This window comes from Solanum stenotomum, chromosome 3 (genome assembly GCF_019186545.1).
Source record: "Solanum stenotomum isolate F172 chromosome 3, ASM1918654v1, whole genome shotgun sequence".
NCBI classification, from domain to species: Eukaryota; Viridiplantae; Streptophyta; class Magnoliopsida; order Solanales; family Solanaceae; genus Solanum; species Solanum stenotomum.
In genome coordinates this window covers 68427731-68443046 of record NC_064284.1, presented here as the reverse complement: position 1 = coordinate 68443046, position 15316 = coordinate 68427731, and the positions used below count along the sequence as shown (strand labels likewise).

Sequence of the window (15316 nt, the reverse complement as noted above, 5' to 3'; positions counted from 1 at the left end):
TTCACTTGAGATGAATACCACAATACAAGTTCATTTTGCACATAAAAAAGTACAAAAATATTAGGAAAATTTGGTTGTATAATCCAAATTAGTATTACATAATCAAAATCAACCATATCATCACCAAGTCCAAATTACAAGATTTTCCCCCAAAACACAATCTTTTATACACTATTCTGACCCTAATCATAATTGAATGAAAAAAATAAAAATAGAAATACAGTAAATACCCAAGCTGTCATTGGTGAATTTCAATTTCTACATAAATATAAAATTGGTCTACTTTGATGTCAGCCTAAGCAGTGTGTATCAGTCTCCAGTGTTGACCATAAATGGAGGAGTCAATTTCCATTGGCTCAAACATTTTTTCGACCCCACTCTACTCCTCTATGTTGACAATTTTTATTTTAATTCCTCTCCAAATTCGTATTGAAAATCGATTAAATCCAAAAATAAAGATGATTTCATGCTTAAAAAAAGCTAACAAAGATAATAGCAGCACTCGAATACAAAATATGTCGCTGAAAATGAAAAAATACTTATCACTCTTGATGAAATCTATAAAAGAGCATTTAGGTAGATTTTTGGACACGCGCTTTTAAGAGCACGTGGTACCAGGTTTAACACGCACACACACCCCACCCCACCCCCCTCTCTGCGCAGGTTGTCTTCTCAGTTGTGAGCGACAAAAGTAGCATAATAAGACTCCAATGAAGTCACTTTCTTTTCCTAACCAATACTACCATTCTTGCTCCTTTCACCAATTCTCCTGCAGATTCAGTTAAGCATTTTCTCAAACACAAAGTCTGCAGTTTTATCTCTCAGTTTTTTTTTCTTCATTCGCCGGTTGGATCGCCGGATTCCGGTATGGAAACACCACTTTGTTTTCATCGAAATTCTTCACACACAATAATGATGATAGTCGGGAATTGATAAACAAACTCAATATCCTAAAAAAAGCTCTTTTTAATTTATTTTGTTTCTGTTGAAATGGCTGACGTCAATGTTAACTCATTGTTGACTTCGAGCGAAGATATGGCGGAGAAATCATTGAGCAAGAGATATGAAGGGTTAGTTGCGGTCCGTACAAAAGCTATCAAAGGGAAAGGAGCTTGGTACTGGGCTCATCTCGAGCCTATTTTGATTCAAAACCCGGAAACGAATCTCCCTAAAGCAGTGAAACTCAAGTGCACTTTGTGTGATGCTGCGTTTTCGGCTTCAAATCCATCTCGGACTGCTACAGAGCATCTTAAAAGAGGTACTTGTCCCAATTTTGGCTCAGTTTTGAGGCCCATTTCACAATTACCCCCTTTAGCTTCACCTACTTCGCAGAATAATCATCGCAAGCGAAGTTCACCACTTACTGGTACTTCTTCTAATTCGCAACAATTTGGAGTGGTCAACACTTCGCCGCGATTCTGCGGTGAAATGGGCTATTCACCACTCCAAACAGCTCAAGCAATTGTTACCCATACGGGTCTTAATCAACAACATTTGATGTTGTCGGGTGGGAAAGAGGATTTGGATGCTTTAGCGATGTTGGAAGATAGTGTAAAGAGGCTTAAAAGTTTGAAAAGTTCACCTGGTCCAGCTTTGTGTAAGGACCAGGTTGATTCAGCTTTCAATTTGTTGGCTGATTGGTTTTATGAGTCTTGTGGGACAGTGACACTTTCGAGTCTCGAGCATCCCAAATTCAAGGCTTTCCTTAACCAAGTAGGCTTGCCTGAGGTGTCAAGAAAGGATTTTGTAGGAGAAAAACTTGATTCTAAGTTTGAAGAAGCAAGAGTGGAGTCCGAAGCCAGGATTCGCGATGCAGCATTTTTTCAAGTTTCTTCAGATGGATGGGGGAGGGATATTTGTAAGTATGGGGAAGATACTGTGATTAAATTTATCATAAATCTTCCTAATGGTACTAATGTATTTCATAAGGCAGTGTATAAGGGCGGTTTGGTGCCATCAGAGTATGCAGAGGAAGTTTTACGTGAAACTATTAAAGGGTTGTGTGGTAATGTTGTTCAAAGATGTGTAGGAATAGTTGGAGACAAGTATAAAGGTAAGGCATTGAGGAATTTGGAGTTACAAAATCATTGGATGGTTAATCTTTCATGCCAACTTCATGGATTTATTAGTTTGTTGAAGGACTTTGGTAGAGAGCTTCCACTTTTTAAAATTGTCACTGATAATTGCTTAAAAATTGCAAATCTTTTCAATAGCAAGTCCCAAATCAGAAATCATTTTAGGAAATTCAGGTCGCACGGTGTTGAGCTTGCAGGGTTGATTAGAGTTCCTTCAGCTGACTGCAATCTCTCTAAGAACTATGGTCCTGTTATTGCAATGTTGGAGGATATACTAAGTTATGCTCGAATACTGCAGTTAATAGTGCTGGATGATTCCTATAAGGTCTCATGCATAGAGGATCCTGTTGCTAAAGAAGTTGCTGAAATGATACAGGATGTTGGGTTTTGGAACGACGTGGAGGCTGTTCATTCACTAGTGAAGTTGATCAAGGAGATGACTGATGATATTGAGGTCGAGAGACCCTTAGTTGGTCAGTGTCTTCTTCTTTGGGAGGAGTTGAGAGCTAAAGTAAAGGACTGGTGTGCCAAATTTAGCATTGCTGAGGGACCTATTGAGAAGATAATCGATACACGGTTCAAGAAAAACTATCACCCTGCATGGTCAGCTGCATTTGTACTTGATCCATTATACTTAGTGAGGGATGCAAGTGGGAAGTATCTTCCACCATTTAAACGTCTGACACATGATCAAGAGAAGGACATAGACAAGCTAATAACACGGCTAGTACCACGGGAGGAAGCTCCCACTGCACTAATGGAGCTTATGAAATGGAGATCAGAAGGGCTCGACCCACTGTATGCTCAGGCTGTTCAAGTAAAGCAGCGAGATCCTGTAACAGGAAGAATGAAAATTGCAAATCCTCAGAGTAGCAGGCTTGTATGGGAAACTTGCCTGAAAGAGTTCAAGTCGCTGGGGAAGGTTGCTGTTAGGCTTCTCTTCCTTCAGGCAACCTCATGTGGATTCAAATGTAATTGGTCCTTTATGAGATGGGTTTCGCTGCAAGGGCAATCGAGGGTTGGCATGGATAGAGCGCAAAGGATGATCTTCATTGCAGCTCACGCAAAACTTGAGAAACGGGATTTTTCCAGTGATGAGGAGAAGGATGCTGAGATGCTTACTACAGCAAATGGTGAGGATGACATGTTCAATGAAGTCTTTGTAGATGCACCCTCAGTTTAATTTATTTTCTTCATATCTCTCAACTCTTGTAGAATATTGATATTTAGGGTGTATAAATTCTTTTAATTTCACTTTCCTTGATTTGTTACTTCTAATAGACGGCTTTGGAGATATTGTTTGTAGACAATATGAGGAAATTGAGCATTGTTATTTTATCAATTGCCTATTGATGATATAATGACCTGTTATATGTGAAGCTAGAGGTACTTGGTTCTGAAGAAATATGCTCATGCTTGTTCGTAATCACAATATCTTACTGGGATAGAATGGGACTTTTTGTAATATCTTGCATAGTTTTTGTCTAATATCAAGTACTTTGGCAATGAGTTGAATCAAGGGTGTCCTAATTTATGTTCTAAAGCTGCATCTTGATGCTCATTCCATTTGCAGATAATGAGGGGAGTTTTAAGTGCCTAACTTGTTTGAACGGCAGTGTCAGCAAAAAGATTTAGGAGCTTAACAAAAAAGTACAAAAAGGCTTGTACTTTATTTATAACTAGACCAAAATTTCACCATATTTATGTTCCACTTTACTTTCTAACTCTTATCTGTGAATTGACTTACCTTGCCTGCTTTTAGTCAATAAAAATGTTACAGGAAAAAACAAAGGCAGAGACTAACTAATATTGTCATTTTTGTCGGCTGTCAGTTTATTTATTGACCTTAGCCCACGACATGTCAATATTTCTAATATTGAACCAGGTTCATTCATATAGTCGAGAGAACTTATAGCCATGCAATGCTTTCTCAGTTTTAGTTGCACAAAATGCTAAAGCTTATCCCGAACTGTGTGTTTTGATTAATCTATACGAGAACTTGTGGATTCAGCTGTTATACTCCTTGCTCTTGCCACGTACTTTCTTAATTTCAACTTTGCTTTTGAATCTTCATCTGTTATCCAAAAGAAGTTGATATTCATGCTGATAGTGATCTTATCATTTGATCAAATGCAACATGAAGTTGATATCTCATTAAGTCAGCGATGCGAATTATCAAAACTTCGATATGTCACTTGGGAAATAGGGGGCAAGAACAAAGAACATTCGTTGTGTTTTGAGCTATTCATGGCTATCAATACATCAACTTGTGCTAGTTTTTATGCTTATATTGGGTGGCTTTAACACTTGCTATTGTAAATATAAAATTCGCCCAAGTGGAAAGGGGAAGCTACTGGAAGATGTTAGTGATATGAAGTAATAATTTCCCATTAGAATTATTTTTAAATGTTGGAAGACATGTCTAGAATAGTTGTCTGAATTTGTCGTGCTTCTTTTCTCTAGTCAAGTTTCTCTTCATTGATTGTTGCATGAAAAATCAGATACGCTTTTATGAGATCAGTCAACCTAAGAACAGTCTGGAAGCAGATCCTTGTAGCCAGAAGAATGACTCCAGAGCATCTGCTTTAAGAGCCCCACAGACGTTGCATCAAGATGAAGGTTAGAGGGAAAGTTCTTTGTTTCTTTCTATTTTCTATGTATTTAATTGTTTATTTTATTCCTATCAGCCAAGACTGTTTAAAAAGCTTTAGGTTAACTATTTCTTTAAGCATCATGACCATCTATCTTACTCTCATACAAGGTGGTACTTTGTTGAAAATTTCACTCCATATTCTGAATTTGAAAGTTAAAGTTTTTTCTTAGTGCTTGGTTATTTCACCTGATGGGGAAAAGCTACTTTGAGCAAACTGTAAGCAAGGGGGCTGTTGGCACTATGGATTGCATATTATAGCTGAAAAGATTTTTCAACGAATTTCAACCGACTTTTGGCTCTACTTTGCTGCCTATAACATTAACTACTAATATAATTTGGTATGTATGGAGGCATGCTGTGTTTTTTTTTTTTTTTCATGTTATCATTCACGTGCACCGTTCATAAATACACTGCAGATAATAGGACTTCACTAAGTTTTGGTTCAAGTATTCGTCTTAAACTGGGAACTGTTATAACTTAGTTGCTTATAGATTTCTAAGGAATACCTACAATTTATGACTTGCATGCTGATGTACTTGTTCCATAGCTGACTTAACGAATTCTGGTCTTGGAAACCTCTATGAAATGATTGTTAATATATAATTACGCTGAAATTGGATACATTAACCATCATTTGATTCCTTTTCTTGTGGCTGAATTCTTGACAATCTTAACATGACATAGTACCCTACAGGTAAAATTTCCAATCTACGGGACATGTTTATGATTATTCTTTAACATCTTAGTGTGCAATAGTACAGGAGATGGTGAAAAAGTGGTGAGATGAAACATACAGAAGGTAGGGCACTGCTGCATATGGGTTGTATGATTTATTTGGTATGCAATTCTCATTATTGTGTTAAAGTTTTGCTGCTTTTATTTTCGGAATCTTCAATCATTCCTTTTCTACAGTGGGAGCCTGTTTACACATTCTATACAAAAAATTCTTCTGTTGCAAATACAAATTAATTCCTTGATCTTTCAGGACAAAAAAATTGTATAGCATACAAGAAAAAGAGAGGCGGGAAGGGCCAAAAATTGGAAACGAAATTAAAAAGCCGATTTTTCTGGAGGATGATATTGTTACTGCTAGTTCACTTGTCTATAGGATTTGCTATAGGTATTAATTGATGGAGGGACACGAGGAATGTGCTGATAACGCTAACTACTAATAGACTGCTCAACCAACTAGAGGAATTGAAAAGGCCTTTTCACTCGTATGGTATGTTTTTCGATTTCATAGTTCATTGTTGTCATGTTCCTGTTTTTTAAAAAGGTTGAAACAGAATGATTATTATCAACAGGAAACCAGTCTTTTTCTACTAGAATCTACACACTTTCAAATCTTCCTCATTATTACCATTCTCTCTTTTCATTCTTGCCCACTTCATACGAATCTCGATCAAATTACTAAAAGCTCCAATTACATACTTCTTTTGCTGTTATTTCATTGACTTGAACTGCTTACTTATTCTGCCTCCTTTTACTTAGCTAGGGAATGATGAGTTCTTTTTTTTCGACTCGAATATTAGCTCAACGTATTTTTATAACCTTGTGGCATACTGTCGAGTCTACTCTATAGTTATGTTACCATCTTCCTTGTGATTCATCCACAATGGATATAAGTTAGTAGTAAAAATGGAGAGTTTGTAGATGAGAATGATATCTTGTTTTTCTTATTTTGGAATGAGCTTTGCTCCTGTTGCATTCTAATTGGTGGACAACCTCTTTCTTTGTATAGTTAGGGAGTCTCCTTTTGCACCTAATGTGAAGACTTTTGCCTCTGGCCCCTCCCTGTATTTTTCTTTCGAAAGCATAGATTATAACAGTAGTGTCTAGACCAGTTTATGTATTTCAATTAATCATCCGGATTTTATTGTCTATTGCACTTTCATTATGTCTTTTCCTAGACTGTTTTTGTTTTGAGCCGGAGGTCTATCGGAAACAACCTCTCTATATACCTTTGAGGTAAAAGTAAGGTTTGTGTACACACTACCCTCCCCAGACCCACTGTGTGGAATTACACTGGATATGTTGTTGTTGATTAATCCACCGGATTGTCCCTCTGCGGCGGATCTAGAATGCCATGTATAAGCTCATACAAACCTATAGTAGCTTTTGACAAAATTTTATGTATGTATCAACTTGACAAACTTAGTTACTATTGTATATTAACTTGATATCGTTGTAGGAACTGATAAACTTCAAACCTGTGGATCTACCTTCAACTTTCTCTTCATATGACATGCCAAAAAATGATTACTTTGAGAAGAGTTATATAATGCCAAATGCACGATGTATCATGCATTCACACGGGGTTTCGAGAAGAACAACACACAACCTACTCTAACATTATTGATTGATTTCATGGCTCAAACTCGTGACCTATAAATCACGTTGAGACAATTGAAAAATGAATACGTAGAGAAGAGATATACATAAATGGCTTTGTTCTTCATATCTAATCATTTCACATATACAATTAATGATACTAGAAGAAAACATGTGTTGCAACTGTAGATAAATATCTGTCAATCACTTATTCTCATTGTATTATATTATATGAACAATAAATGTGGTCCTAGGGAGCATCTTATCGTTGTTATTTGTGTGGTCCAAACTCATTAACTTGTTACATACAGGACATAGTTAAAGTTAATGGTGTTATTTCAAGATTATGGTTTGGTCGTCTTAATCTACAACAGTGAAAAATACACATTATTTTGAGTAGACTTTTTAAGCAATAATGATACCCACTTGAGTTAAACACAAGCAGCCAACTACTAATACATCTGATTAGACATAAATTGGTAGGTTACTTCTGCCACTCACACTTCTAATTTTGTTAATTTATTTTTTATACCCCTCTTACCCCCCCCTCCCCCCAAATCTTAACATAAATAGTATGCTAATAATTTTACACAAAAGGAGGAGAAAACAGAAGACAAATACAATAATAATATACTCGGTGTATTGTTACAAGATCTGAGGAGAGTAGAATGTAACATAAATCTTACCTCTACCTCAGAGGTGAGGTAAAGATATTGTTTTCAATAGATCCTTGGATCAAAATAAAAAACAGACAAAAAAAAAAGACGTATGAAAGTACAAGAGATAATCGATAGTAACAAAACAACAAATAATAATAAAACAATTTTACAACCAAATAATAATCTACAAGAAACAATATATATCAACAAAATCATAAAATAGGAAATTACAAGGATAGCACTATGACTACTACTTATAAGGACATCAAGATAATGTATTACTACCAATTAGTATAGGCACTTTTCAACCTATTAACCTTTTACCATCATTTGCGTCTTTTAAACTTTTCTATTTAAGATTATGGCCTCGATAAATCAGAACGATGCTATGTCATGTCTAAATCTCCAAAGACTAAAATTCAAATTTAGATGGGAAGCAGTTTTGTTGTAATTCAGTACAGTTTAACCATTGTCTGCCAATAGAGGAATAAATGATTAGTGCCATCAAATCTCTACTTTGGTTATTATTATCATTATTATTATTATTATTATTATTACAGTACACTGTAATTATAACAAAACCCTAATGTAATTATTATAATTTGGTTTATATTCTTGTGGTTCTATTATTACATTACATATGTTGTACGGTGAATAAAGTGACCACATACCTAAAACATATTATCATTTTCTATTATTATAGTCTAAAAAGTAACGCATTATCTACCATCACTTTTGGGTCCACAATTATTTATTATTATTATTAACATACTTTTCTACATGTACCTTTTGTTTGCAGCTGATCCACCATTTTTGCAATTTGTAAAATGATTTACACTTTTTTTTTTAAAAGTAAAGAAAAAATTCTCCCTTTTTTTCTCCATTTAGTTGTATCTAGTCTACTGTCTACATATGGAAATAATCAGTTTCTTCCTCAATACTTCCTCTGTCCCTAATTATTTGTTCACTTTTTCTTTTATAGTTGTCCCTAATTACTTGTCTATTTTGACAAATCAAGAAAGGATAATTTTTTTTTACCTATTGTACCCTCAATTAATTACTTTGAAAAAAGTAGAACTTTTTGAAAATCTTAAATTTTTAATTCATCTACTTCATAATTAATAGGGGTAAAATGGTAAACTCACTATATTAATAATTGTTTTCTTAATAGGTGTGTCAATTCAAAAGTGGACAAGTAATTAGAGACAGAGGGAGTAGCAATTTGTTTATTCTTTCAAGCATAAATACTCCTTAGTATTCCAATGGTGTTAACTTAGCACTATATTACGGGTCGTTTGATTGAGAATAAGTTATTTCATTATGTATATGAGATAACTTATTCTATCACTACGATATGAATGGTGAGATAAATAACACCTCTAACCAAATACAAAATAAAATAATCCCCCATTTTATTCTTGAATCATTTCAAAAATATACTTTTATGCTCGAGGTTATTAAAAATATTTATTAATTAGGGTGTAAAACCCTTAAAAAAAAAGATTATGTGGACTAGAAATACTACTAGTTCCTTGTCAGACATATCCAAGTTGGAGGCGAAAGGAACTCATGATTTATTTAGACTCAATATTATCATGGTTATGGTGGAGAATTTTTTGAAAATAACTTTTTGATCTCGACGAGAAGGGGTAAAATCAATATAAATTCTATCTTTTTCGATCCTTATATATGTAATTAATTACAACAAGTATATTATTATTGTTCATGAATATTATCATGCATTAGCTTGTCACCGCGCTTCCATCCCTTTTTCAAAAGAAAAAATTGATAGGCCAAAATAGGGGTATGGTTGTATTTTCAATTCTTTTCAAAACTAATCCCTCAAAATATATATTTTACCATAATATTCATATTAATTAGTGTAAAATTGTGAACGAATTTTCGTTTTCAAATATAGGTAATAATGTCTCGATGTAATATGACAGATCATGGTAAGGTACTAAGATCAAAATCAGCAACATTAATGAGCATTGACGTAGTTATGTCAAAAGAATATTAAAACTGATCCAGTCAAATTTAACAGCACTGGTTGTTACCTACTTTTTTTCATCCACCTAATTTTAGTTTTAATTTGTTTGAAATTTCAAATATTAAACAAATCAAACTAAAGTTATAATTTGTTTGACCAACCTGTTTCATGTTACAAAACAACTGCGAGCTTTTTGCAGAAACAAATATGGTGAAAGATGTATAGTCAATGAGGGTGGCGGTTGGGCGGGTAGAATCAAATTTGAACGGGTCATAATGGGTTAAGACAACAATTGGGTCAAGATCCAACCCAAATTTGCTTGACCCAGCCGAACTAAACTTAATTATTTTATTTTTTTCTTTAAACTATTTTAGTAGCTAATAAAATTATTTATTTCTTTATTATGACTACATACAACATATCAAATTAAAAACAAAAGTTTCTGATAAGACTTTTCAATGAGTCAATTCGGGTTATATATCAACCCAATTTTTAATGAGTTGAGCTAATGAATGAACGGGTCAATAACCTGCCCAAACTTTAACGAATTGAGCGGGTTACAAACATTTTCTGGTATTCCTTTCTTTTCTATTAAAAACTTGTTCATTTTTATTTTTGCTATACAACATGTTGCCAATGTCAATGGTCATGGCAAAAGAGAAAACAAAAACAATCCAAACCAAAACTATCAAACTCCAATTGTTCTTATTGTGTAACCTTCTTGTACAGACACAGGGTTCTCATCGTATATTTTCCAAATGCGCAGACCTATTCAGTGACCTTTGCACTAGCTGCTTCCATCAAGCCGTTACGTATCTGATCACCAATGTCACGAACATGGCCAGGACCATGTGGTATGAAAACGGTTGTGTTCTTTGAAGAGTTTCCAAGGTCTTTGATGGTGTCAAAATATTGGGTGATCATTATAAGATCCATCACTTCTTTGGCGGAGGTCCCTTCTACTTTATGTGAGAAGTTCAAGATGTTCTCTCTCAAACCATCCGTAATTGCTTGTCTCTGCCTGGCAACCCCAACCCCACCTAAATACTTGGCTTCAGCCTCAGCTTCTGCTTTCTTAACTTGGAGAATCTTATCTGCTTCTCCTTTGTATACACTAGCAAGCTGCATCCTTTGAGCTATATATAATACAGAATAAGATAAAGAGTATATAGTTCAGTAAATTATTAATTCATGTATCAGAGAACAGCAATATATCATCTCTTACGGCAATGATAAGCATTTGAATCTTCTTATACCATTTGTTTTAATCATATAGTACTTCCGGAAACTAAATGGTGTCTCTCCACACACCAGATGCATCCTCAATCGGCACCTTGCTCAAAGATAAAATATTCCAAGTTCCGACATGTGCATTACAACTTACCAAGGAATACAACAGATCAGTACTATCAATGCTCTATGTGTACATAAACTCAGAAGTAGAAACTAAGAATTATCAACACTCTATTTTGTACACTAATTCAGAGGTAAAATAAATACATAAATTTAAAGTACAATCCATGCTATTTGCATACTAATTCCCCTTCAAATTTAAACCATGCAGTTTTTAACTATGCCAATTCAGAAGTAGAAACCAAGTATAATCAACACTCTATTTGTAACACTAATTCAGAATTAGGAAACCTAGAAACATAAATACCATCGACACTCTATTTGTACACTAATACAGAAACGAGAAACTGATTCCCCTTCAAATCTAGAACCATGCATTTTTTAAACAAGAAATTTTATTCATATGAAAAACTATAGCAGGTTCTTACCTGCATTTATCTCATTCATTGCTCTTCTCACAGAAGCATCAGGAATGATGTCAACCATCAGTATGTGCTCAATATTATATCCATACGCACCCATCACCTGAGACATAAACTAAATAAGAGGCTCCCAGAAACAAATATTTCCTATTGGAAATGGAGAATAATATAAAATTCTACTTGACCAGTAAAAATAACAAAAAATAAAATAAAATTTATCAAGAACAAGGTCGACAATTTTCACTGATATACTAAAGAAAAGACACCTGCAATAACATCCCTATTTTTGAGTAAGGTAACAGAGTAATCCTTTTTTTACCCAGTGGAATTTCCCTCCCCTTTTTGTGGGGTGGGGTAGGGGGTGGAAGGACACTGTGTTGAGGGTTCTGCCTCATTTTTACAATTCTACTTGATTATAAAATTAAAGAAAAGGCATACTCTCTCTGTTTCATTTTATTTGACCCCTATAACAAAAATAGATGTTTCATTTTACTTATCCATTTTAGCAAATCAAGAGAATTATATTACTTTTTTTCCATGTAGTTAGTATTAAATAACTACATAAAATAGTAGTAGTCAAATTTACAGTTCCAAAGCATCATTAATAAGGTTAGTTTAGTAAAATACACCTCTAATTGAAGATTTCTTAAGGGATGTGCCAGGTCAACAGGTGCCAAGTAGTATGAAACGGAGGGAGTAGAATATTTTCTCTTAGAAACATATTAGGAAATAGTATAACATTTTGATGACAGCAGACCAAGATAATTTCCCCTAACATACTGAAAGGAAGAGCAGCAGAAAAGCCTGTTTTCCTTCAATTAGTTGAAGATGACTACTTGAACTTAAAAATTTCCAATTTCAAGATTCTGAGAGTATCTTCTCCAAAAAGGTTACTTGATAATGGTCAATTAACCATACATGCTTCTAGATAATAGGAGGAATGCTCTTTGAAAAAAAAGAAAAAGAAACTAAGATGAACCCGTACTAAATGAGGTAGGAGAAGGATCTTGGGTTAGAAGCAAGTGTTAAAACAATCCCAAGCAGGAGGGCAATCTAATATCTAATGATCCAAAATCCCTGCTGTCCATATAAAATTGATCAAAAGTTGCACTCTACATGATAAAATCTCAATTAAGACACAAACAAGTGAAACTTTTGGGGAGATGAAGTCATCCAAATGATTTTATGTAGTTTAAGACCTGCATATCACTAAAAAAATCCAGGCTCCAAAGGTTTGAAACAAGATAAAATTTGTTTTGAATTTCATACACAGACAACATATGAACAAACAAGCAAACTAGTTTTTTTCCTTTGCTTTCGTTACCCCTCACCATCCTACCAAATCTCATCTTTACTGTGGATCAGGTTCTGTTCCAAGTTTTAAAATGGAGCATGTGAGATTTCATTTCCCCGCCGCCCACACCAGTGTTTTGGACGGCGAAGGGCGATAAAAGGCGACAAGGATCTGCCTCACCACAAGATGAGGCGAGTGGCAAGGCACTCGCCTTTTTGAAGTGCGACACCAATTAATACCAAAAAGTTAAAATATTTAATCGCATATATAAATAATCAAAATCTCAATAACAATAACATATTAACAAATATTTCAATTCAAAAACTAAAAATAGATAGTACATACTAATAGTCTAGAACTTAAATGAGAAAGAAACAGAACACAAGTCAAAACAGAGGTAGAAGTGACTCTGAAGTCTGAAGAAGATGAAGGAAAAAGATACATAGGAAGAAGAAGAAAACAAGAAATATGTATCAGTTGGACTTCAGAGTTGCGGAAAAGTTTGGCTGGTCCGGGAGAAGTTTAGTCAAAAACCCTAAAATTACCTTTTAGCTTTTAAAACCCTAAATTGGTCACCTTTTTTTAATGAAAATATAAAAGGTGACGCCTTTCTCGCCATGGTGTCGCCTTTTGAAGATCGCCTTGCCACAAAGCTAAAAGGCGATGAAGGGTCGCCTCGCCTCTCGCCATTGGCGACGAGGAGATCGCCTTTCACAACACTGGCCCACACAGAGACACAAAATTTACCTTCTCAAGTTCCTCCAAGACAGCCTTGGCAACTTCATCCTTTTGCTCAAAAAGCTCATCCAAATTCATTTTGGGGACATGGGCTCGAACAACTAGAAGAATCAAGAACATTGAACGAGATGAGCATTGTGCAAGTGGCATAAATAAACACAATAGCAAAAATATACTCACAAAAAGTAATACCACAGAAAAACCAACTTACCATCAAATACATAAGCCTGAATCTGCTCTGTAGGATTTTGTAACTCATAGAAAGCATCATCAGCATTTTGCCTGATCACTCTATATTGGATCGAACACAGCAATTGAACGAAGACATTGTCCTGACAATTGCAAATTCGTTAACTTTCTGCAGGTAAAGCAACATATTGGTCCATTTCTGTCCTATATTGCTATTGAATTCCCAAAAGGATATCAGTAGCTTTAGGGAAAAGTATGTTAGATCAAGGACCTCACAATCAAAAGCCTTTGAATATTGTTCATCATATCATAGAGAACGACCGTTAGCTCAGTGTCAATTTATGGAATATTTTGTCTACTTCAAGGAGCATCTTATGAAACCATCTTACTAGGGGGCCCGAGAATTGATGCTTTAGCTTTCCTAAGGGATTTTTTTGACCAACTAATGTCGTCAAGACACAACTAGAGGTTCAACAGAACAATCCATAGAAAGGACGTATTACTCCGAATACAGTTCCTATTCCAGTCCAGACGAGAAAGAAAAAGAAAAAAAAATTCTTAGCATGATGTACTCTAGAAGAAACTGCACAATATCTGAACGACTTACAAACCGCAAAGCTATTCATACATTGGAAACATTACCTTCAGATTCTAAGGGTAAGTAAAGTTACCTAAAAATTAACAACTTCAACCCTTCAAGAGCGTATTAATCTAATCTCCGACTTTCTTCAGCAATATACCACCTCATAAAAACATAACAGTACAGGCAAGTTTACATTTTGAAACTCCAACAGGTTAAAGTTCATTCATTTCCACAGAATTGAATTTGCTACATACAATCTAAATGTACTTTCACTAACCAACCATCCCGAGGTTTCTTCCCTCTCTCACAATCCAATATTTCTTAGGTTTATCCACTCATTTGATATCATCCTAAAAGGAATTGAGCTTGGTCTGTAGAAGGTCAAATCTTTTGGTGGCTCATATAATGACTTCACATTCCTTGTAACTACACATTTAGCTACTTCATTCATGGATTTTGTTTTGTCTATTTGTTATCATCTCGTATCAGCATCATAATCATGTTGTTTAATTACACCAAATGTAACTAGTAACTATAAGAAAACCAAATTATTCAAAATTAACCGATCGATCATTCAATTTTTGCATACATACAATGGAAAACAGTAGGAGGGTTTTACTTTTTAGGGACGGAATCGGAATAATAAATAGTACTTAAGAAGAATATACCTTTGTTTTGGTCTCAATTTTGACATCAAGAGAATTGATCCTGGTGGAGAGAGTTCCAGTGAGGCATTCTCCGGCCAAGGGATTCCAGAAATTGAGTCCTGGTTCTGCTAATCTGTCAAAACGTCCCCATTTTTCCACCACACCGACGCTCGCCTGTTCTATGCAGCCGCAGAATACAAAGTTAACATTCCCCATCGCTTTTCTCTGTATCACAAATTCCGAATTAGGGTTTTAGAAATTTGATATGAATTCAGCAACTCAACGCCTTTTTGTATTGACAAACTTATAGGCGACGACCGCCATTAATTTCACAGAAACAAACTTGTTCGCACGAAATATCTTCTTCTTTTCTTTCTTTTTT

The 15316-nt window shown here is 34.9% G+C and overlaps 2 protein-coding genes across 4 annotated transcripts; one reads left to right on the top strand and one right to left on the bottom strand.

Moving 5' to 3' along the window:
• The first annotated feature begins 710 nt into the window (after positions 1-710).
• LOC125859252 (uncharacterized) lies at positions 711-5098 on the top strand. 3 transcript variants are annotated; one of them, XM_049538948.1, is made up of 2 exons: positions 711-3208; positions 3649-3772. In XM_049538948.1, the coding sequence occupies exons 1-2, from the start codon at positions 991-993 to the stop codon at positions 3708-3710; spliced, it is 2280 nt and encodes a 759-aa protein (XP_049394905.1). In that variant the 5' UTR covers positions 711-990; the 3' UTR covers positions 3711-3772. The 3 variants fall into 3 exon arrangements, with proteins under 3 accessions (XP_049394905.1, XP_049394907.1, XP_049394906.1); XM_049538950.1 differs by lacking the exon at positions 3649-3772 and adding an exon at positions 4577-5098 and having other exon boundaries at positions 712-3208; XM_049538949.1 differs by having other exon boundaries at positions 713-3665.
• Positions 5099-10335: 5237 nt separating this feature from the next.
• Positions 10336-15298, bottom strand: LOC125860239 (protein PPLZ12). The gene is made up of 5 exons (XM_049540166.1): positions 14956-15298; positions 13727-13847; positions 13525-13616; positions 11490-11586; positions 10336-10844 (listed from the first exon to the last, which is right to left on the bottom strand). Exons 1-5 carry the CDS (start codon positions 15148-15150, stop codon positions 10477-10479), a joined length of 873 nt encoding a protein of 290 aa, XP_049396123.1. The 5' UTR covers positions 15151-15298; the 3' UTR covers positions 10336-10476.
• Between the last annotated feature and the right edge of the window lie 18 nt (positions 15299-15316).

Coding starts and splice junctions, on each gene's coding strand:
- LOC125860239 (XM_049540166.1), bottom strand. CDS start 15,150: ATGGGGAATGTTAACTTTGTATTCTGCGGCTGCATAGAACAGGCGAGC. Junction 13,848..14,955: donor AAATTGAGACCAAAACAAAG/GTATATTCTTCT, acceptor TGCAATTGTCAG/GACAATGTCTTCGTTCAATT. Junction 13,617..13,726: donor TCAGGCTTATGTATTTGATG/GTAAGTTGGTTT, acceptor TGATTCTTCTAG/TTGTTCGAGCCCATGTCCCC.
- LOC125859252 (XM_049538948.1), top strand. CDS start 991: ATGGCTGACGTCAATGTTAACTCATTGTTGACTTCGAGCGAAGATATG. Junction 3,209..3,648: donor GATGCTTACTACAGCAAATG/GTGAGGATGACA, acceptor TTCCATTTGCAG/ATAATGAGGGGAGTTTTAAG.